The 23,217-nt window shown below is 43.0% G+C and overlaps 1 protein-coding gene across 6 annotated transcripts in view; it reads right to left on the minus strand.

Annotated features, from left to right (window-relative positions):
* Positions 1-23,217, minus strand: part of PHF12 (PHD finger protein 12) — a 41,173-nt gene extending 17,956 nt beyond the window's left edge. For 4 of the 6 annotated variants that reach the window (XM_006768043.2, XM_015566740.1, XM_006768044.2 and 1 more), the window contains exons 1-3: positions 22,987-23,217; positions 22,170-22,351; positions 2,462-2,534 (exon numbers count right to left, since the gene is read on the minus strand). In XM_006768043.2, coding sequence (XP_006768106.1) covers positions 2,462-2,534; positions 22,170-22,351; positions 22,987-23,052 — 321 coding nt within the window. In that variant the 5' untranslated portion in view covers positions 23,053-23,217. Of the gene's footprint in view, positions 1-2,246; positions 2,339-2,461; positions 2,535-22,169; positions 22,352-22,986 lie in introns of those variants that run through there. The other 2 variants (XM_006768045.2, XM_015566743.1) reach the window with 2 other exon arrangements.

Consider the following 23,217-nt stretch of genomic DNA (forward strand, 5'->3'; position numbering starts at 1 on the left):
CAATGAGATCACTGTAATTTGCCTTGGAGCAGCAGCTTGACCTATTGAATGGTTTTAAGAACTGCTCAAAATAAATAAAGTCTGGCCCGTCAGGTGTGGCTCAGTGGCTGAGCATTGACCTATGCACCAGGAGGTCATGGTTTGATTCCCAGTCAGGGTACATGCCCAGGTTGTGGGCTCAATCCCGGTGTGGGGCCTATAGGAGGCAGCCGATCAATGATTCTCTCTCATCATTGATGTTTCTATCTCTCTCTCCCTTTCCCTTCTTCTCTGAAATAAATTTTAAAAAAATTATATATATAACAGTCTGCAAAAGCAAAGGTAGTATGTAAAATAGGCAAGCAGAACTCCCTATCTAGGGACACTGGGTGCTAGCCTGGAAGGTATCTGTACTACACAGTGGAAAGATAGTGTGTGAAGGGTAAGGACTCAGCAATCATCGCGGTGGCTTTCAATGTTTCAAATTTAACTAGAACTCTGAAAGTGATACTTCTTTGAATGTGAAGGTGGAGAAGTGGAAAAAGACTAAGTGTACTCTGTAGGACTAGATGACTGACAATACATTTTCCTCCAGGATTCCAAATAGAGTGGTCAAATGAAAGTTTAACATTGGTCTCCAGTCGGAAGACAGTTCTGCCACTGATTTCCTATGACGTTGGGTGACTCAGGCTGGTGGGCAGGAATTTCTCTATCTGTAAAGTGAATCTAGTAAAACTTTTCTTCTTCTTTTCTTAGGGACATGGTGACGATAAAGAGAATCATATATATGCAAGGGATGGCTCTGAGTTGGGAGAATCTAGCCTCCACTAGGAACAGGACCTGAACATTGGAGGTTGATGAGGCTCAGAGGATGTATCATTTCAATCCACTTCAGTGTAACTACAGGAGGCCAAAGCCTGGAACTGGTGGTGGTGGAGAAGACAGATATGGCTCTTGGAGGCAAAGAGGGCCATCTGAGAGAAGGTCAGAGTGAAATTTCAGAAAATACAAACTATGTTAGAAAAAAGCATACTATAATCTCTAGCAAGTAGTTCTGCTTCTAGAAAATTGATGAAGAGGTAACAGAGTGTTAGAGTGAGACAGGATTTAGTTCTTATCTTGGCTCTGTTAATTCCTTTTCTTTGGGAAAGTTATTCTGCATTTATAAGCCTCAGTTTCTTCCTTTCTAAAATGGAGATACTACCACCAGCACCCACAGATGGCTACATGGATTAAATAAGGCACATGAAATACCCAGCAGATGATGGGAACTAAAAGAACAGTTTATCTCCTTCACCCTCTTTTCCTGGCTTTACCTCTTCTCCCTCCACTGTCCTAACCCTTTCACATCCAGCTTCTTTGAGTGGCAATTTTCTGAAAGGCTTCCTGGCTGGCAGGTTTCTCTAACTGGCCCTGCTCTAATCTAACCGAGGATGCACAGGAATAGATCTTGGGAGGTGAGCAGGCTGGAGGACAGCCTGTTTTGTGGATTTTAGGAGAAATCAAACTACAACTGTGGTAGGTGGCTGAGTTGGCCCTGGCTTGCTTTTTAATAGGAACCCTTGTGAACACACTGAAAAAAAAAAAAAAAAATGTCTACCTAACTGTTTATCTTCTTCTTAAAGGTTGAAAACTGTTACACACATAAACCACAATCTCTGAATCATCTCATCCTGTTTCTGCAACCAAGGAAGTCATCATTCACTGTGACATCATGTACAGGGGCCAGGAAAACAGAAGTGATGTCACAACAAAAGCAAGTTATTTGGTGTATAATTAGTGTGGGGGTGGGGGTGGGGTGGGGCTTTACAATTCACACAGTGTAATCCACAGTCCATAACCTGAGGATTGGCTCTCTCTTAATCTGAGTGGAAACACACCTACTTCCTTTTTTGATAAAGGAGAATTTAGCTTTTGCATTCCACAGCAGATCTCTCAATGTAGAAAATAAAGTTCTCAAAGCCAGTACTGAATTATTGAAGCCAAGGTAAGGGAAACTAAAGAGAGATTAGGCAATTTGGGGTACAAGTGAGTTCAAAGTCCCCCCACCCCCATATACCTGGCTAAGCCTTTGGTTACTAGTGACTTATTTGTCTTGGGGTAACAGAAACCGTTTTTCCATCAAGCTGGAGAAGCAGTCTGTTTTTTCTTCAACCACTTTTAGCCATGGATATAGTTGCCACATTCAGGCCACTTATAGGAGGTCTACAAGATCAAACACTACTCCTGTCACTAGTGAATGAACATGGCTTAGTAAATTAACACACCTCTTCTGCCCATATCAGCAGCCCATGTTTGGATTTTAGGCCCTATTGGATTCCAAACAGTCACCATGAGGAGAATGTGGGTGATTCCAGGGCTGGAAGAGACAAGAAGAAGGGACAAAAACACCTTCAGGGCCAGGCCATCTTAGCTCTAGAATATCAGTACTCTAGATCCGGCATTCTGAGCAAAGCCTTTAGAAAACAGCATTATTTATTACCTTTCGACGAACAGTGCACCGGTGACACATCCACTCCCCAGGAGGCAACATTTCTTCACTCAGTGGAGGGTTACTGTGGGGAAAAGACAAGGGCAAGACTAAGTAACTAACTAATCCTTTGAAGCAGTGGAAAAAGCCTACCTAGATTTGGCACAAAGCCTCATGTACCTCAACTTCTATTTTGGCCAGCCCTATAGCACTGCTCAGGCTCTCACATCTTTCAAAATGCTTACGTGGCATCATTTACAATAACCTAAAGAGTGAGCATCCCTTCCTTATCTTAGAAAGAGAAGCCAAAGCCAGAGCTATTAATACTTATAGGGAAAGCCATAATTTCTTTCTCTAGAACACTCTTCCCCTAGAAAGCCATGCCTGTAAGGCCTGCCTCAATCAGCCTATGATAGATTAAAGATCATTACAAATTCTTTGATACTCCTTCCATCCAGAAGTAGTCTATTTCCTTCCTCTTGAATTGGACTTGTTCTTGTGCCTTTTTGACCAACAGAATGTAGCAGAGGTGACAATGTTGTAACTTCCAAGGTTGGGTTCTGAAGATTCCATTTTTACATGCCTGGAATGTTCTATCGCAGAGCCCTGACGTTGTGCTGTGAGAGGCCACACAGAGGAGACTTAAGGCACTCGAATTAACAACTTCTGTTGAAATCCAAGCCAACACCAGCACCACTACTGCTATGTGACCAAGTCATCTTGGACCATGCCAGCTCAGATGAGCTTCCACATGACTGCAGTACCAGACAACAGCATATAGAACAGGAAAACCACCCAGCTGAGCCCAATCAACCTATAGACTTGTGAGAGATAATAACTAGTGTCTGTTTTAAGCCATGGCGTTTTGGGGCAGTTTGTCAGCAACAATGGCATACTAAGGACAGCTCCTCCAGGTGTTTTTCTGGGATTACTCAAACATCCTAGACCCCTGGCTGCATGGTTTTGGTTCACTTCTGGCACTTCTCATGCTTTCCCTTATGTGATAGTTCTCTTACTTCTTTTATTAGAGGGACCAAGACAAGGGTTGAATCTCTTCCCTCTTTGTATCTTTATAAGAGGTGTACACAGTAGCTACTCAGTAAGGCAATACTGAATCAAAATTAAAGCTGTGTAGGGCTAGCCTTACTGATTCTCCAGGTGATTGATTTCCATTAAGGTTATACCAAGATCCATATGAGACTTTATTAAGTCCTTGGGAGGCTCATATTTATAATGCCTATACAGTAGTTGTTTTCAAAGTGTGGTTTCCAGACTGGCAGCATCATTTGGGAACTTATTAGAAATGCAAATTCTGAGACCTCACTCCAGATTCACTGAATCATAAATTTTGGGGATAGGGCTCAGCAATTTATGCTCAACACCAAAGACTGAAAACCCCCGCTATACAGAATAGGCTACATTTATGCTTAAGAAATTCTTACATTTGGTTTCTGAAGGTATTTACTTGGAATGGTAAGGAGGAAATGTTTCTTCAAAGAATCGGAGATACTATAAAAACAAACACACTCGGAGGTTGAGTGTATAAGGACACTCCTTCAAGTCCCAGGGCTTAATGCTCTCCTGCTTTACCGTTTCTACTTAAAATAGCCTCAGGCTGGCAAATTTTCCTAGCTCCATGCTTCCCCAGAGCCCTGAGCATACATGTCAGGGTGCCCAGCAAGCCTCATTGCTCCCTTTCTTCCCTGTTACCTTGGTGGGATCACAGGAGGACCTGTATCAGGAAGCAGAAAACTGGAGGCACACTGGCCTGTGCGGATAGGTCTTCAAGCCCTGGAGGACCACGGGTGAACATCACCTGTAATGCCTACCTTTGTTCTCTCCAATGTATTTCTGCATAGACCACACCCAAACTAATGAAATGCACACATGTAATTTGTAAAGGTCTACAGACTCTGCTATGCTTCAGCAGCTGTTATATTAAAATTAACCCTGAAAAGGCTGTCACTTCTGATTCTGTTTTTCATCATTTCTTTTCAGAAATCTGCCTTCTGGCTTTGAACCAAGATACCCTACACCACATGTAAAGCAGAGAAGGGCAAGGCAAGGTGGTACAGGATTAGATCTTTTTACCAAGATGTGAATGGCTCCTGGTTACCCTTCATGCTTCCCCTAATCTATTTCTAACCCTGCTGGCAGAATGGTATATTTAAATATATATATATTTTTATTGATTTTTTACAGAGAGGAAGGGAGAGGGATAGAGAGTTAGAAACATCGATAAGAGAGAAACATCGACCAGCTGCCTCCTGCACACCTCCCACTGGGAATGTGCCCGCAACCAAGGTATATGCCCTTGACTGGAATCGAACCTGGGACCCTTGCGCCCGCAGGCCGACGCTCTATCCACTGAGCCAAACCGGTCAGGGCCAGAATGGTATATTTAAAACACAATTCAGATCATATCACTCTCCAAATTAAAATGCCCTTCAATAACACCCCATCCATTACAGGATAAAGTTCAAGCTCCTCAATGTTGTAGCTAAGACCCCGCGACCAGAACCCTGCCTCCTTCTCCAGCTCCATTAAGTCTGGTGGCCCCCTACACAGCCTTTACTGTTTCTCAACTCTGTCTCTGCTCATTCCAGGCCCACTGCTCACAACCACTAAAGCCAAGTCTTTCCCCACTCCTTCACCTGGTGGACTCATCTTTTAAAGGGGCTCAAGTCAGGTGTTACCTACAGGAAGCCTTCTCTGACAGCCACCTGGCCAGGGTGCTTTCTTGTTTCTCTTTCTTTTTAAAAACTGATTTTTAGAGAGAGAGGAAAGGAGAGGGAGAAAGGGAGAGAGGGAGAGAGGGAGAGAGAAACATCTCTTTAAGCATTCACTAGAGGCCCAGTGCATGAAATTTGTGCATGGGTAGGGTCCCTAGGCCTGGCTTCCGATCAGGGCTGATTGGGCCATCCTTCCCCAGCTGCGGGCTAGGGCCTTACTTCGTTCCGCGCCGCCCCCTAGTGGTCAATGCATGTCACAGCGAGTGATCGAACCCCTGGTCTCCTGAACTCCCAAGGGGATACTTTGTATATTAACCTTTTACATATACAGAAGATGGGTTGATTCTTCTATGTGCCCTGACCAGGGATCAAACCTGAAACCTTGGTGTATCTGGGCGATGCTCTAACCAACTGAGCTATCTGGTCAGGGCCTTGTTTCTCTTTATAGTGTGTGTGTGTGTATGTGTTTAATTTTTATGCAATCAGTTTAGATTTTTTTAAAAATATATTTTTTATTGATTTCAGAGAGGAAGGGAGAGGAAGAGAGAATCATTGATCAGCTGCCACCTGCACACCCCCTACTGGGGATTGAGCCCAGCAACTGGGCATGTGCCCTTGACCAAAATTGAACCTGGGACCCTTCAGTCTGCAGGTTGATACTCTATCCTGAGCCAAAATGGCCAGGGTGAAATACTTAAAATTTTTATTAACAGGCTTTCAAAAGTAGCTCCTGATTGGTTTCTAAAAGATCACTTTTAGAGATACCAAGTTTAAGAACACACATTTTTCAGAATTCTAGATTATGGCCACAGGCTCCTCTTGTCTGCCCTAAAGCATGGGATGAGGACTGTGAGTTTAGGGAGTATGCAGGGAAGTTAGAGGGTTATCTCCAAGATTAATGTAGAACACTTAAAACAGTAAGGCCTTGCTGGGATTTTGCTGCTTGCTTAGAGACAGAACATGCATCTTGAAATACATTTGAAAATGTGGTTATCTTGAGAAACAGTAATAAAATAATATCTAAGATGGGACTGAAAAGGAAGGAAGGTCTGTCTATGTTTCTAGAAAATGATCATCATAGGCATAGCTGGAACACAGGAATTGCCCATCATAAAGCTTTCTCATAATGATGATTCCTCTTTGCTACTAGCAATTCCTTTCAAGCAATTTAGATGGCAGTTCTTCAATTCAAAAGGAAAAGGATTTATGAAATGCCTCCAGGAAAGACAGACTGTCACTGGGGTAAAAAGCTCAGGAACTAGTTCCAGAAAAAGGCTGTTTTGCAAATAGACTAGTTCTGTTCCACATTAAATATTGTCAACAGGGAAAGGATTCCAGAAAGAAAGGAAATTCTGCCTCAGGGGACTCAAGTACACATCCTGAGAAGTTCCCCACCTCATCCACCCACCTTAAAGCTCCTACCCCCATAAGAATGACGTACCCCTAAGTTTAGCGTGCAACTCTGAAATAATTACAGGCGCACCTTGGAGATATTGTGGGTTCAATTACAGACCACTGCACTAAAATGAATATCACAATAGAGTCATGCAAATTTTTGGTTCCCTAGTACAGATAGTAGTTATGTTTACACTATACTATAGTCTTTTTAAAAATTTTTTTATTTATTGACTTTAGAGAAAGGCAGGCAGGGAGGAGGGGGGAGAGAAACATTGATTTTGTTGTTCCACTTATCTATGCATTCATTGGTTGATTCTTGTATAAACCCTGACCAGGGATCGAACCCACAACATTGGCATATTAGGAATGACACCTAACCAACTGAGCTCCCCGGCCAGGGCTATTAAGTGTGCAACAGCATTGTCTAGAAAAACAAAAACAAAAAACAAACCACTACTTTGTCAAAAAATATGCTAACCATTATTTGAACCTTCAACAAGTTGCAGGGTTTTTGCTGCTGGAGGGTCTTACCTTCATTTTGTAAAAAACAAAAACACAGTATCTGTGAAGCAAGAAAGAGGAATACAATACAAAAGGAATGCCTATACATGTACTGTATGTCAGATTCTTGAAAATTAATGATATGCTTGTCAAGAAAAACAAGGCTCTGTCCCAGCTCCCTCTCATCCTGATATATCAATGAAGACAGGGTGCCAAGGGCCATTCTCTACTAAAGGAAATAATTAAAAGCTAAAAGTCAGGCAGTGCTGAAATTATTCTATCCGAGTTTCTGCAAGCAGTAAAAACCATGAAAATACTATAATGAGCCAGTGCTGCTGTTAAAGAGAATACTTCCTAATCACTAAAGTTAGAAATAGCACAGTGATATTACATCTAGACAGTGTACCACAGTTCACAAAGTGTTTTCACAGATGCTCTTATTTGATTCTCACCACCATACTGTGAGAATTAATTATTATTCCCATCGCACAGGTGAGGAAACTGACTTATCTAAAGCCATGTAGCTGCCCTAACCGGTTTGGCTCAGTGGATAGAGCGTCCGCCTGCGGACTGAAGGGTCCGGGGTTGGATTCTGGTGAAGGGCATGTACCTTAGTTGCGGGCACAACCCCAGTAGGGGGTGTGCAGGAGGCAGCTGATTGATGTTTCTAACTCTCTATTCCTCTCCCTTCCTCTCTGTAAAAAATCAATTAAAAAATGTATTTAAAGCCATGTAACCAATAAGCCGCAGAATTAGAACCCAAGCCCTAACAGGTTTGGCTCAGTGGATAGAGCATTGGCCTGTGGAATGAAGGGTCCCAGGTTCGATTCCAGTCAAGGGCATGTACCTTGGTTGCAGGCACATGCCCAGTAGGGGGTGTGCAGGAGGCGGCTGATCGATCTTTCTCATTAATGTTTCTAACTCTCTATTCCTCTCTGTAAAAAATCAATAAAATATTAAAAAAAAATAGAACCCAAGTTAGTTTTCTAGTTCTTTACATCTTGAATTCAAACTGGTTTTAAAGACTGTTCAGTAGTTCTCTTATTTCTAAGGAACACATTAGAATATCTACCAGGGTATCTTCCTCAACTTCAAGGTCAAGCATTTCCTTCTTCACCAGTCAATATTTATTAAGTTCCCACTGCTTACTAACCAATGCCACAATGGAGGTGCCACATTGAAGAAAGAATATAAAGCAAACAAAGTTATGATCTATCCCATCAAGAAACATAGCCTTTGAGGAGAGAGGATCAAGGTCATTTGTCCATTCAAGCATTTATTGGACATTTATTTCATGCTAGGCAATATGCTAAGTGGTGAGATTTCAGACATGATCCTTGCTGTCAGGGATCAGAGGCTAGAGACAACATGAAAAGGACAGCTGGCAATGCGACCACATACAATCAACTACAAAGTGATTCTTGCTGTACAGACTTATATAAGACTCAATTGCTCATGGATGCCAACCTCAGCAAAGAGCCCCAGATGTTTGGTTACTAGGTACCTGAAGGTGACAGTGGCCTTTTCTCTACTCTCTTTCCACAATCCAGAGCTACTCAGCAAATGATAGTTCAGCCAGTGATCCTTTAAAGATGGCAAAATTAAGGATCTCAAGGTATTCAGAAAGAAACTATGGTTTTAGAAGCAGGTATATTCTGAATTTTGAAAAGCTACTTGATAAAAAGAAGGTTCTGGGAGTGGGAGCATTTTTCTGAGAATCGATGTTTAAGTCTATCTAGCGCATAATAGTATTTGAGCCTTTAGATTTCTTCTAAGGACTGTCCAAGTCCTGAGAAGGAAGGTGAGTCCTGGAATAGTTGGCTGTGGTATATGAGCAGGCTTGTCTCGGGAAACTGGTAGCTCTTTAGCCAACAGGCCAAGGACCTCTATTTTCTGGCTTCAAAAGAATATGGCCTATATAGTACTTTGAGATAGGTACTCTTCTCCACGGCAGAGAAGGTACCCTGTGAGGATGGAGCTTCTGCAGAATACCTTCCCCTCTTCACTGCTTGTGGATGTTTCCTTCCAGATCACTTGTTGAAAAGCGCTAGACTGCAACTCCTGGCTAGAAAGTGCCTGTTCACTGCTTTCCAACTCCCTATTTATTTTAACCACTGCCCAATCTTAAAAGACATTCTGTTAGCTATAAAATAATTCATAACAACAGAACTCTAAATCTTCAGAGATTATACAATTAAAGTATATGTGTCTAAGGGTTTGGTGTAGTTCTCTATAAGGCCTAAGAGGCCTATAAACTATTAACAGTAATATCTGTACACCAACCAACTAGAAAGCTGGTCAAGGACATTAATTTTTCAAAAGTAAAACTCTTCAAGCCAACCTCTGCAGTAGGACTCTAGCATCTAGACTCCCATAAACAAATCCATTGTTGATAAGGGTGTTTACATAGGTCTATTTCAGAGTTATCGAAGAGAAAACCACAAATACACACCTCTCAGTTAACTGTAAAGCCTGCACTGACAGACCCCTCCATGTCAAATATTCAAAGCCTACAGCCAGATGACTCCAACTACAGCTAAAGGACAGACCCAATTTTAATTCAGAATGCCTCTTTCATTCCCTAATGAGGCTGCAGCTCACCACTGCAAGTGGAAGATATTGGTAGTTGTCATGGTTCTTGGCTCTCTAATTAAGAGGATCTATTTCAAGTCATACCCTAGTATGGCTGATCTGAGTCTAACCTCACTCATCTCCCTCGCTTATTAATGCACGTGAACCTGCACGACATTAACATTTACTTCAGATTTAGTCCCCACCAGTGGGACCTGTTGCTCTGCGTTAATTATCCATCCAGCGAAAGCAGTTTTTCAATATGGAACTGGAAGGGAGCAGGGGGAAGGGAACAAAAGAACAAAGGGGGGAAGGGAGAGGTGGAGGAAGAAAGGGAGATAGGGAAGCAAAAAGACTGCCTTTTATTTCAAAGACCTATTTTTTACATTACAACACGCAGATAAAAATGGTGTTGCGTTCTGGACTTGTTTTTTAAAAATATATTAAGTTACTGTCCATCCAGCTAAGTGACATTGACATTTTAAAACTTGAGCCAAAGGCAGCCAGAAAGACAATATCATTTAACCAAATTAAAAGCTTTAGTGTATGTCTTAGGACAAAAGGAAGAAAGTGGGTGAAATATATTTAAGAAAAAACACACTCCCATTTTCTCTTCCCAGGCTGACAAAATATTCTGTTTAAAACAAACACTTAATAGGAACACTATGTAGACAACATAGCTACACAATATACTAACAGCCTTCCATTTGGGTTGTCTTCTTAAAGAGGTCGGTTGCATGAACTGGTAGAGTCCCTCCTGTCAGAATCCATTGATTCTCCAAGCAACAGAACCTCTCTAGCCACATGTGGCAGTTTGAGTTGAAATAATATATCAGTTAAACTAAGAAAGATCTCAATGGCTCCCTACCATCATCTGTATACCACCTCCCTTTTTAAAAAAAAAAAATTTATCAATTTTTTACAGAGAGGAAGGGAGAGAAATAGAGAGTTAGAAACATCGATGAGAGAGAAACATCGATCAGTTGCCTCCTGCACACCTCCCACTGGGGATGTACCTGCAACCAAGGTACATGCCCTTGACTGGAATCGAACCTGGGACCCTTCAGTCCGCAGGCCAACACTCTATCCACTGAGCCAAACTGGCTGGGGCACCACCTCCCTTTTTTGATGGTGGTGGGGTATTCAGCAAGCAAACAATAGCACTAAACAGTTTTGATTTTTAAATTCATAGTTCATGGATCCCATTCATCCATCTGAGGTCCACTACCAGATAAAAATCCTACAATTATATTTAGTGGCATTGTGTAATACAAACTGCAAAAGACAATACCACACATGTTCAGAATAGGACTACTCCCTCTAACTGGCCCTGCTATCCTCTGCTAGCTCCGGAAATGTGTTGGTACCAGCCAGAATGAGAGTAAAGGTGACTACCAGCAGGACCACAATCAGGTTTCAGCCTCCCAGCAGCCATCTTTTTTCAGTTTGTCCTAAATTTTTTACTTTTTAAAAATTGATTGCAGAGAGGAAGGGAGAGGGGGAGAGAGAGAAACATTAGTGATGAGAATCATTGATTGGCTGCTTCCTGTATGCCCCCCATTGGGGACTAGCCCACAGACGGGGCATGTGCCCTGACCGGGAATCGAATCATGACCTCCTGGTTCATAGGCCAATGCTCAACCATTGAGCAACACTGGCTGGGCTCCCAGAAGACATCTTGATCTATAAAGGGACCTATGAGCACAGGAAACAAGCCTTTTACAAACTGAAACCAGCTACTGTCCTGGAAAAGCTAAGAGGCCATGGGTGAAGTTTAACTTGAAAATACATTTTAAAATGTAAATTGAAAGCTGTATTAATATACTCAAATTTAATGGTTTAGGTTTTGAGGGAACAAAATTTAATGAAATTTAAATGGCAGCAGAAATAGTAAGCTTCCTCTGGACACTTGTGTGGTCACCAGCTTTTATCTTCAAATATGGTACACCTTTCAAAGGCAGGAAAGATGGTCACATTGAAGGATACTGGAGAGATGAAAGCACAGAGAAAGTTCATGGGGGTGGGGGTGGGGGGGTTGTCCCTCAACCTTAATACCTTACTCTCCTTCATCCCAGCTACTGACCGACTCAAATACAGCTAACACCACAAAGTAAAAAATACAAGGACTGCTGGTTTTCATGCAAAGCCTCAGTAGCAATGTTAACAAAAAGACCAATGAAGTGCCAGGCCATTACAAATACCCCATTGAGAAACTTAGCTAGTTGCGTCATTTTCACAGGCTACAATCCTTTCAAACTAGCTGACTGTGCTCCCAAATTTTATCGCCTTCTAAGTAAAGTTGGCCTGTGACATCCTCCCAGTGAAGGACACCTGGAGAAGAGGGTTACAAGTTAGTGCAGGGAAAGGAGGAGGGAGGGAGGGTAGAGCACCAACAGTTACACCAGGTGTTTGCTTCTGTTAACTTCTCTATAAGCTGAGCCCAGGTGCTTACAGGGCCTGATCTATTATTACTAGTTTGGCTATTCTTGCAATTCTGGCTTCTCTAGAATGGAAAATGGGCTTGCTACAAACATTTTTTTAAATGGGCTCCATTCATCCACCTCATGATAGCTGTAGGAGCCCACCTGTTCTGGAAGAGTCAATATTCTGGCCTCAACAGTCACTGTGTAACACTCCTAGGGAACATGCCATTGGAAAGAGGAACCAACAAAACTGAGTACTGTTCTGTGGCCAAATTTTAGTGGACTATCCAGAACAAAGTAATACTCAGGCCACACTATTCTTACAGACATAGCTCAGGGAATCTGGACCAATGTACATCTTATATATAGATATAGAACCTAAAATTCTATAAAGACTGGGAAAACTAAGAAAATATTGACAATGTCTTTATTTGAAATCCTACTAAAAACAGGGTGGGACAAAAGTAGTTTTACAGTTGTGAAGATGCGAAAGTTTATTCTTGTGTTATTATTTATTAATTATTGTATTATTTTCCATACAAACTGTAAGCCATGTTTTGTTCCACTTTGTATATAGAGAACAGGTTTCTACTTAAGACCCAGCTACTTTTCCCTAAGGAGAATTTCTGCTTCATTTACTGACAGGGTCTTCTATTAAAAAAAAAAAAAGGAGGGAAAATGCTATTAGTTGGGCCAAAACAGCATAGAGGTTATTCCTTCCTTCTTTGACCACTATTTTCTCCCCTCCCCCAATTTTACTCATAAACCTCAACGCTTCCCCCGCCCTACATGACTGAAGTAATCTCCTGGGCATGCTGTCAAACTGTGCTGTCGTGGTTTGATGCCACAGCTAAGTGCTGACTTGGTCTGCTGAAGCCTTCCAGTTATACCCACAGTGACCTATTTAGGAGTTGAACGTTCTTCTCAGAGACAGAGCACCATGATTTTTCCCTTTGGCCCCGTTTTCTTCCTAGATGGTCCCTAATCAAAGAACGATCATCCTAAAGACCTGAATGTGTGCACAAAAATGTTAAGATATTAGAAAAGCTTGTACGCAGTAAGTACACAAGCCTTTGACATGAGCTCTTTCCCATAACTTAAATTGCAGACACTTTACTTACTATTCAGCTTATATCCACAACAACCACAAACTACAGCCTGCACTCAAAGATGCCTGATATTATGGAATTAGGAGTTAGAATTTAGTTAGAATTGCTAAGTGTCATCTGTACCAGGCAAAACCGTAAGGGCGACAGAGGGATAAAGTAAAACAAAAAAAAGCAAAACAATGTTTATAAAAAGGCCAACATTAGTGCCAGAATTCTCTCTAATTTAAAATGCTAAAAAATATATAAATAAATAAAATAAAATGCTCTTTGAAAAAATGGCAAGCAAGCTCAAAGAAAGTTGAATGTAGTAAACCTATGTATAGAACTATGAAAAGTTACAGGTTTATACACATTTAATGGTGTATAATTTTCATAATGCATTTTAACCAATAATTGATGACCGTCAATGGAAAAAGTACACTGTGTAGAGTGTCCCTCTAATGTTTCCAGAGTTTTGTTAAAACCAAGAATCAGTAGAACTCTACTGATTTAATTCCCATGTTCAGTGGACGTGGGGACTAAAAAGCTACCAGCTCGTCACAGGAGCTCATAACTGGTGGAAAGCAGAACAAGAGTAGCTCCACAATGCCCAACTTTGTAATGTAGAGACTTATCTAAATCCACTCGAAGTGCTGTACATTTCATTAGCTTCTTGCAGACACGAGAAAAATAATACTCAACATCCCTCTGAATATCACAGTTGGATGAAAGCCTGTAAATGTGCTCGTATTGTCAAAAACAGGATTCCACCCTGGAACTCAAGCTTGCTAGTAACTCTGAGCAGTTCCCCCGTTCCTGCCTGGACTAGAGGTGAAGTGACGTCTTTGGGTTATGGTTAAGTTCAAACCCTGCAGGGTTCTTTTTTGCTCACTCAAGCTTATTTCAAAAAGAGCCTCATGCAGAGCCTAAATCAGTGGACTGATGGCTTGGTTTCGGCATGGAGTTTTCCTCTGCCCTGCAGTCACTCTCTGTCTTTTGTCCTTTCAAGACTAGGAAACATTTTCTGAGAGATATGCTGTACAATTTGTCAGAAAACGGGGGAAGGGCAAAGATTAAACACCAAAGCCATTAACATACAGGAAAGCAAATGTAATTAAGAGGGAAAGGAATGGTCACTCTGTGTTTGTATTTTTTTAACTGATTTCAGAGAGGAAGGTAGAGGGAGAGAGAGAGAGAGAGAGAAACATTAATGATGAGAATCATTGATTGGCAATCTCCTGCATGCCCCCTACTGGGGATCGAGCCTGCAACCTGGGCATGTGCCCTTGACCAGAATCGAACCCAGGACTCTTCAGTCCTTAGGCCGACGCTCTATCCACTGAGCCAAACTGGCTAGGGCACTGTATGTCTGTATTAACAAAGGTACCAACCACTTGGAAGAACCTAGACATAATTTCTGTTCCCCAAACAGTGTTTATCTTTGCACATTCTCATTTGTAATACCATTAGTATTATGCACCCGTGAGCAGAGGAAATGGGTCAGCCTCTGGCTTTCAAGTACAGATGCTCCTTGACTTAATGATGGGGTTAAATCCCAATAAACCCATTGTAAGTTGAAGCTATTGTAAGTCGAAAATGCATTTAATAAACCTAACCCACTGACCATAGCTTAGCCTAGCTGGTTTCTACTGAATGTGTATTGCTTTTGCACTATGAACAAAAATCATAAGTTGACCACTGTAAACCAGAAACTGTAGTTTAGTGAGCATTTAGTACACAACTGTAAAAGGGAAAGGAGCTCTTTGAATGAGTTGAGTTTTTATTAGGTAATTTTATCAACCTGTAAGGTGTACTTGGTATTTGCTTATTGTGAATTCACCAACAGCTCTATATAGTAAGTAGCCAAGTTCCTCTTTGCTGATGGGTAAAATCAATGATTTCTCCTTTTATCAGTGTCTATTGTTTCCTTCAGTGTCTTTTGCCTCCCACACAAATGTGCTAAAACTTCATCTTTATTCTTATTTGCTGAGACCTAGATTTAGAAATAGCCTTAGGTTTAAAAGATAAGGATTTTGATATCCATAAGAGGTAGGCAGAAAAAGGAGTCACCTTATTCTTAACTGTTCTCGAGTCATGGGAAAAGCAGGCAGCTAGTGACCTGTGCATGCGTGCTGGGCATGGTGACAAATCCGCAATACCAAAGTGCCTTTCTGAAATTTGGTCTAGGACTTGCACTGAATACAATGTCCTCCTCTTTCAGGAAACTGGCAGGGGGACAGCTGTACTCTTGTCCTATCTCTTGGGAGGATAGCATTATGCAGAGGTGCTCTTATAAGTGTCACTCATTCAACGGCAATGCAGCTGGCCATGTTGTACTCCCTGGGGACTCTAAGTAAAAGGAAAAGCACAGTGGAGGTGGGAAAACAAACTCCCCCTCCCCCAGCCCCCCCTGCTCTGGGCACTTAAAACTCTGGTACCTTAAAATAATGCATTTCCAGGAGCTTGTGCTGCATTATCATAAGTCCATCATAACCCCAACCAGAATATTCTACTAGGGTGACCTGCTTAACTACACACCCAAGGAGTTGTTTTATATGTGCTAAATCAAAGATGGATTTCAACATTCTTATCTATAACCAAAAGCAAACAACATTCAGCTTCATCTATATTCTATTGCCCTGTCTCTTGTAGAAGAAAAGATGTACCCATTTCTGTTAATTAGCAGGACAACTGCATTTCTAGGTAACAAAAAAATCCTCTTGGGAACATCAAAGCAGACTGTTTCTTTTTACAAGTTATATAAAACCTGCAGGCAAATATTCTCTCCCTATTTATTGCTACTTGGGCTTACATAAAGACACATATAAACAGGTGAGTTCACCAATGTACAAAAATCTTTTTGTCCTCTTTAACTGGTACAAAAGACAGCACATTAATTGATTTGAAGTTATTTCCACCCCAAGCTGTTACCAATCAAACTGAGGCAATTAAAATCTTCCTCCTTGCCACCGGTTTGGCTCAGTGGATAGAGGGTCAGCCTGCGGACTCAAGGGTCCCCGGTTCGATTCCGGTCAAGGGCATGTACCTTGGTTGCGGGCACATCCCCAGTAGGGAGTGTGCAGGAGGCAGCTGATGGATGTTTCTCTCTCATTGATGTTTCTAACTCTCCTCTCCCTTCCTCTCTGTAAAAAATCAATAAAATATATTTTAAAAAAAATCTTCTTCCTTAAACTAGGAGCCCCCATGTATGAGAAGTGCCTACACACAGAAATTTTCTATTGTGGCTGGTGGGTGCTGGGTGGGCATTCTGCTTAAGGCAGGTGGTGGATTTTTTTATATTTCCTCTAGTGAAACTTTCAGCCTTAGACTTCTTTGTTGAGAAGGGTCACTCAGAAAAGTTGAAACAGCAACACACCAAAGCACATTGTAAGGTTCTCTCCACTGAGATGCACCATCTTGACTGCAGTTCACAGAAGAAACCCTTTACTCACTGTCATTACATAGGTTATACAGGCATAGACATTAACCTGTAATTAAATCTACCATCTTTCTCTAGGTAAGACTCAAAAGTTGAAAAATAAAAAGACAACCCATAAATTGTGAGAAAATACTTGCAAATCATGTATCTGACAAGGAACTTGTATTCTAGAACATATAAAAAAAAACCCTTAAAACTCAATGAAAAAACAACAAAAAAACCCCAATTAAACTTGGACAAAGGATCTGAATAGACATTTCTCCAAGAAAATATACAAATGGCCAATAAGCACATGAAAAGATGTTCAATCTCATTAGCCAGCAGGAAAATGCAAATCTAAATCTCCGTGACATAGCACTTTGTACCCACTGGCTAGCTTTAATCAAGAAGACAGATAATAACAAGGGTTGGAAAAGATGTGGAGAAACTGGGACCCTCATACATTGCTGGTGGGAATGTAAAATGGTGCAACCACTTTGGAGAATAGTCTGGCAGTTCTTCAAAGGTAAAACGTTAGAGTGACTTAGCAATTCCACTCCTGAATATACACTTAAGCGAAATGAAAGCAGATGTTCACACAAAGAACTTGCACGTGAATGTTCATAGCATCATTATTCATGATAGCAAAAAGTAGAAACAACCCAAATTTCCACAAACTAATGAAAGGATAAATAAAATGTATTATAGCCACACATGGAATAGTATTCAGCCATAGAAAGTACTGATAAATCCTACAAGGATGAAGCTTGAAAACTCATTGAGCCCTTTGGAGTATCACTTGCAATTTCATTCAGAGCTTACCAAAACCCACTGTTTCATTTAACACAGGACTATTTGAAATCCCTTTTCAGTCCAAATCAAATAATTTTTTATTTTACTTTATTTTTAAAAATTTATTGATTTGAGAGAGATTAAGAGAGAGGAGAAAGACGTCGATTTGTTGTCCCACTTATTTATGCATTCATTAGTTGCTTCTTGTATTTGCCCTGACTGAAGATCAAACCTGCAATCTTGGCATATTGGGGACAATGCTCTAACCAACTGAGCTATCTGGCCGGGGTGCAATTTTTATGATTTGGCTGTCAAAAAATTCTTTTGGAGACATACTTAAGAACTTAAAATAAATATAAATCCATCTCCATATTAAAAATAAAGGCTGTGCCTAAAACATGTCTTTACACATGATTGAGGAGTATTACCTCTTTTCCCACTTTTAATACTTCCCATGCTTCCTTTTTCAACAAAAGCCATCTGAGTCACAAACATTTTGTGAGCAAACAACTCATACCAAATATTATTCTTATATTTTTAAACAGTGATTATCCTTTATCCTTGGATGAAAGTACTCATGTAACAAGAATTAGTCCCTGAGCCCCATCATAGGTTTACAAAGCATACATGTGATATTGAGTTGAAGGTGATTGGCAATGGACCCTCCCTGTTTGAGTGGACCACTTAACAATACTACAAATGCAATTTAGCAAATGCAAAAGTAAATACATAAAATACACATAAAACCAAATTAGGTTTATCGTTCAATCATTTTACTACTGAGGGGGCAGAGGAAGGGGAGGCAGTCCTGATGCTGCCACCTCCGATCCTTCAGTGCCAGGCTTCTAAGCACTTACAATGTCAGAAACAACAGATTCATAAGATAATGTTAACACAAATGTATTTTAATTAATCTCTTGCCTGACACTATTCTAATGAGGAGCCAAATACAACAAAATCAGAAAAACCACCTCCTTAAAAGTTCACATGGCAAATAGTTTCTGTAAGGCAGTTTTCTACTCTATGTGTGAAAACTTTCTTGTTATGACTCACTGAAAATTAAATATGCAAAACTCCAAGCTGAGCTTAGTTTTGCCTGTGCACAGAGACCTTTTTACTCTCATTCTTCGAAAACCTCATTTTGGATCTTGCTGCCAACACCAGAGAGAGGAAAGCGGCCAACAATTCCAAATATAACATGCGGAGGCAAATGCTACAGAAATCTGTCTGACGGGAAGCAACCATGCTGAGGTCTGCTGAGGTAGATGCACTTCTTAATCAGACCATTTTGGTCCCTCAGTCTGGAGCAAAATGCCATGAGAAAGCAATCAGAGGAAACTATCTAGTTTCTAGTCAGCCTCATTATCAATGCCCTATGATACTCTATCAGTAAGAATAATTCTATCCATCTCAAACAGAAAGATGGGTCAGTGGCAACTAGAGCTCCATCAGTTATTCTAATATTTTTTAAACTGATGTTTTAGGGACCAGTCCACGGAGACCAGTATTGTCAGAAGGCTCAACTTATGGCATGACAATTATAATAAAGGTCAGGCTCACCAGGGAACACTTAAAGACATATCTCTTTCCAACTCTCCAGGGGCAGGTTTAGTAACCCCTGCTACCACTCTGAATAATTGATAACCAGTTAAACTTGGATAAAACAATTATACTATCACTTAAACAAATATGAAAACATCATTAGCTTCTCAAGTTTAATTCTTTAGTGAGTTAATGGTACTGAGTACAGGAAAATTCATTTCCTCACCCAGATCATTACAGAAAACCCAAAAATAGGACTCCCAGTCTAATTGGGAAAAGGACTATTCTTCATATAAAGCACTGACCCTGAGACAAGACAAGACAATTAAAACAGCTTATTTGACCAGTCATTTCCTCCAGTAGTTTATCTTAGAAGAAAAATCCCTGGTGGTTGTGGCTGTCACTAAACCCAGGAAGTAAAGTTTGCCTAGAATCACTTCTGGAACATTTTACTAGATCCGGTTCACTGTGAGGCAAGCTGGAAAGGCACACTAGAGACTGAAAAAGGACTTGTCTCAGAGCCTTGAATGGAGACCCACAGTAGCACTGCAGTTAGGACCTACAGGGTTTGCAAAACTCCATCTTCACTCTTGTACATTCTGTACATGAGGAAAATGATCACCCTATGCTTATCTAAATAACCCAGTCTTAGCTAGTTAGAAAAGGAAGCAAGAGAAAATATAACCATACCTTCTAACCTCATTCCCACATGGTACAAGAAAGCAATGGGACAAGTTAAGGAGAGCACACTCAGGAGTCGAAATTTTCTGAGACCATGAAGTAATTGCGGGACCTAGCCACTTTGGTTGAGATGGCTAATGAAGTACTTCACTTGTGCTGGAAAGAGCCTAGGCTAGGAGGCAGGAAAATGGGATAAGCCACACTTAAAACAAGGCTTCCTGTTTTTGTACCACTATCTAGAATGTTTTGTGATTTATATAATAACTCAGATAAGTTAATGGTACATTCAGTACCGGCATCTTCAAAGGGGGAACTGGAGATGTGAAACAAGCCCTACCTCGTTTACTAGGATTCTCAAATCTCTGATTACCAGTTCCCATTCATGGTCTTATAAAAAGTATTCAATGAAATGCACAGTCTGGCAAGGCTGAATCTCACCAACAGCTAAAAAAGTCCTCCCCCCCTCCTCTCAGCTAAAGTGGAAACTGCTAATTGTACAACTTGACAAGACTTAGACTCACCTAATTAAAAGATTCAGAGGTTAGATTTTAGAGTTTAAAAGTCCAATGTCAGGCAAAACAGTACACTTTTCCAGGACTGAAGTTTCTAACAAACAATTTCAGTTTTATTAAACAAACGAGACTAAAAACAATAAAGAGTTTATCAAATTTTCACTCAATATGGTTAACACTAACTTTAAGAAGTTAGGTAAAACATTAAGCCATATTTAAAATCAAGCAATCTACAATTCAGTCCTGGTGTATGTATTAAGTAAGCACAATAAAAAAATGTAAGCAACTGGGAATAACTTGTAAGAAACGCAACGTATTCAGGTACAAACTGTTTCCATTGGCAAGAACAGAACAGGAAACTTGCCGAGAATTTTTTTCTCCAGGTGAATTACAACTTATAGGATAAAAAGGATAAACCCACAGACCCTTCCTACTGGTATTAGTCATTTCATAATAAAAATTTTAAAGCTTGCAGCAAAGCTTCCTCCAGGATAATCATTTTTGTTTCCGCAACATTACAAGCCACGATGGGGTGCCCTCCTGGACAAAAGTATTTTCGGAATGGTAACTGGAGCTTTCTACATAACTTCTGACCACACACTTAATTTGCCCAGGATCAATCATCTGTTTAATAGGTGTTCCAAAACCTGCAATTAGTGTAAGTATACAATAGGCGCTATTCCACAAACCGAGACATGGAATTTGAATAGAATTGTGTACAGTCCTAAGGAAAACCTCATTAAAAAAATTTTTTTAAACAGGGCTAACCAAGACAACATGAAAAAAACGGGTGGAACAAACCGCCCCTCTCCTTCCCCCTCTCTCTGCAGCCTGTCTCTTTCCACAACCGCCCATTCAGTCAACTGTTGCTGAAAAACAGAATGAGACCCAATCTGGGTTCTATGAGCAAATTACGGGGTTTTCTGTGGAGGGCAGAGGTGATTTCTCCGGGCAGAAGCTGGAGTATAAACTCTTCTTGGCCTGATTGTTCAGGGCTGAGCTGCCGAGGAGGATCAAGCATCGGGCCATCAACCCAGGTCCCTCCCTCTCTTCCCGTGGTCTCTCCCCTCCCCTCGAGTTCAGTAAGGGGGGGTGGTGGTGTAAAAAAAGCGCACAGCTTCCCATCTCTCCGCTCCTTAAAAATGTCCTTGCGGAGCCACCGCATACAATCCAGCCCCAGCAGCAAATAATCTTGCAGCGAAGGGCTCGCCGATCCAGAGCGGATAAGTGAAATCGGCGCCCAAGGGCAATTTTAATTGTCTAACAGGGCCCGATTTCCTAAGAGGCGGCAGCACGGGGCGGGGAAGGAGGAGGCAGCTCCGAGAGGCAACAGGGGGCAAGCGGCCGCAGAGAAAGGGGACCAGAGCGGTGAGATCCCAGCCTCGGCCTCCAAGGAGCTTCCGCAGAAAGGACCCAGGGGCTACCCCACCGTTCCCCGGGAGGCGTTTGCAAATCATATATGCAGCCAAAATGGCGCTGAGAATAAAAATATAATTTAAAGACAGGTCGCCATATTGTAAACAGAGAGACAGAGAAGAGGCGGACTCAAGAGACACCCTCCATGCTTTCTTCTACAGCCGCAAGCGCCCGGACGCCGGGTCCCGGGGTCTGGACCTGGGCAGCCCTGGCGGCCGAGGGTTCCGCGCACCCACCCGGAGGAGAGCCCGACCCGGCACGGCCCGAGCCCGAGAGCGGCGGGCGCGCGGGCGAGCGAGCGAGCGGGGCAGGGCCCAGAGCTCCTCCCCTTCCTCCCCGCCACGGCCGGCCGTGCCCGGCAGGCTCAGTCCCGGCTCCCTAGTGACTTCCAGTCCCAGATGGGGTTCTCCTCACTCCTCCCAATCCCCACCTCGGGGTCCGGACCCATTGCTGCTCCCCACCCCCACACCCCCAAACGGCCAGAGCCCTGCATACACCTGGGGCCGGGAGGCGCTCGCCCCAGCGGCGACAGAAAGGCATCTAGCGGCTGCAAGCGCCCGTTATTTGGCAGGCAGGGGTAGGCCGGGTGAAGGAATGTGGCAACGAGGGTCCACCATGGGGCTCCCAAGGTGTCCGCAGACCTTACCAGCACTGAAGGTGGAAGGCGGCAGGGCAATGGTCACAGCACAAGAGGTCACCCCCTTCTTTGCAGCTATCGCAGCTGTCGTGGTTGGTGGCCCTGCCGCTTCTCCGGGGTTCCTTCTCAGGCTTCCGACTCCGCTTTTCGGCCTCGTCCGTCTTGGGGGGTGCCAGCAGCGCTTGGATTTGCTGCACACACATACACACGGCGTGTGTGCACACTCGGAGCTCCCGGGCTGCCCGCCGCCCCTCCGGCGCGGCTTCTCCGTCACCCACCCCTCTCCCCCCTTTTGTCCTTCTTCCTCCCATCCAGGCTGCTCCGAGAACCTCTCGGCTCCCGGAACCAGGGGGAGCCCACCCTAACCGTGTTCCTGCAGCACAACAAGGAGAGCAGCTTCTTCCAAATGGGGAGAATCAGGGTAGGGGGATGGGGAGAGGGTGCGCGGTTCCCAGCTCGCCACTTCCTTGTATGGACAGTGGGGGACTCCAAGCTGGGCTCTGGAGAGGCCTGAAGCCCGGTACCCGGACGTGCTGGGGAGGGGGGTGGGGAGCACAAAGGGGCCGACAAGAAGAGGGTGGGGAAGCCCGCCGGTGCAACGAGATGGAGTGGGTTGGTGCCTCGGGAAAGCAAATCGAGGGCGACGGGTGGTGAGGCTGCTGCAAACGTCCTCGGAGGCTGCGCTCGGCCCCCTCAGATTGCAAAGATGGGAGAGTCTGGGTGGAAAGAACCCCCCTCCTCCCCCGGCCCACTTGCGCTTTGTGGGGCGGAGGGCGGAGGTTCCCTCCCGGCGCTGGGGGAAGGGGATGAGGAGGGCTCCTCTTACCTCCATCAGCCCCCCTGACGTGTCCAAGTCGTACACGATCGTCTTGGTCTCCATTTTCTCCCACATTCATCCACCTCCCGGGCTAGGCGCTTTCTGCTCGGGCCCCCCCAACCCCGGGGGGAGGGGGGAAGCGGGAGGAGGGGGCGCTCCTGACCCCGGTCCCTCTTCTTTTTTCTCAACACAGGTCCCGACTTCCTTGCCCTGGCTCCCCCCCACCCCCCGGCCCCCAGT

The sequence above is a fragment of the Myotis davidii genome, unplaced genomic scaffold (assembly GCF_000327345.1).
Source record: "Myotis davidii unplaced genomic scaffold, ASM32734v1 scaffold363, whole genome shotgun sequence".
Taxonomy (NCBI): domain Eukaryota; kingdom Metazoa; phylum Chordata; class Mammalia; order Chiroptera; family Vespertilionidae; genus Myotis; species Myotis davidii.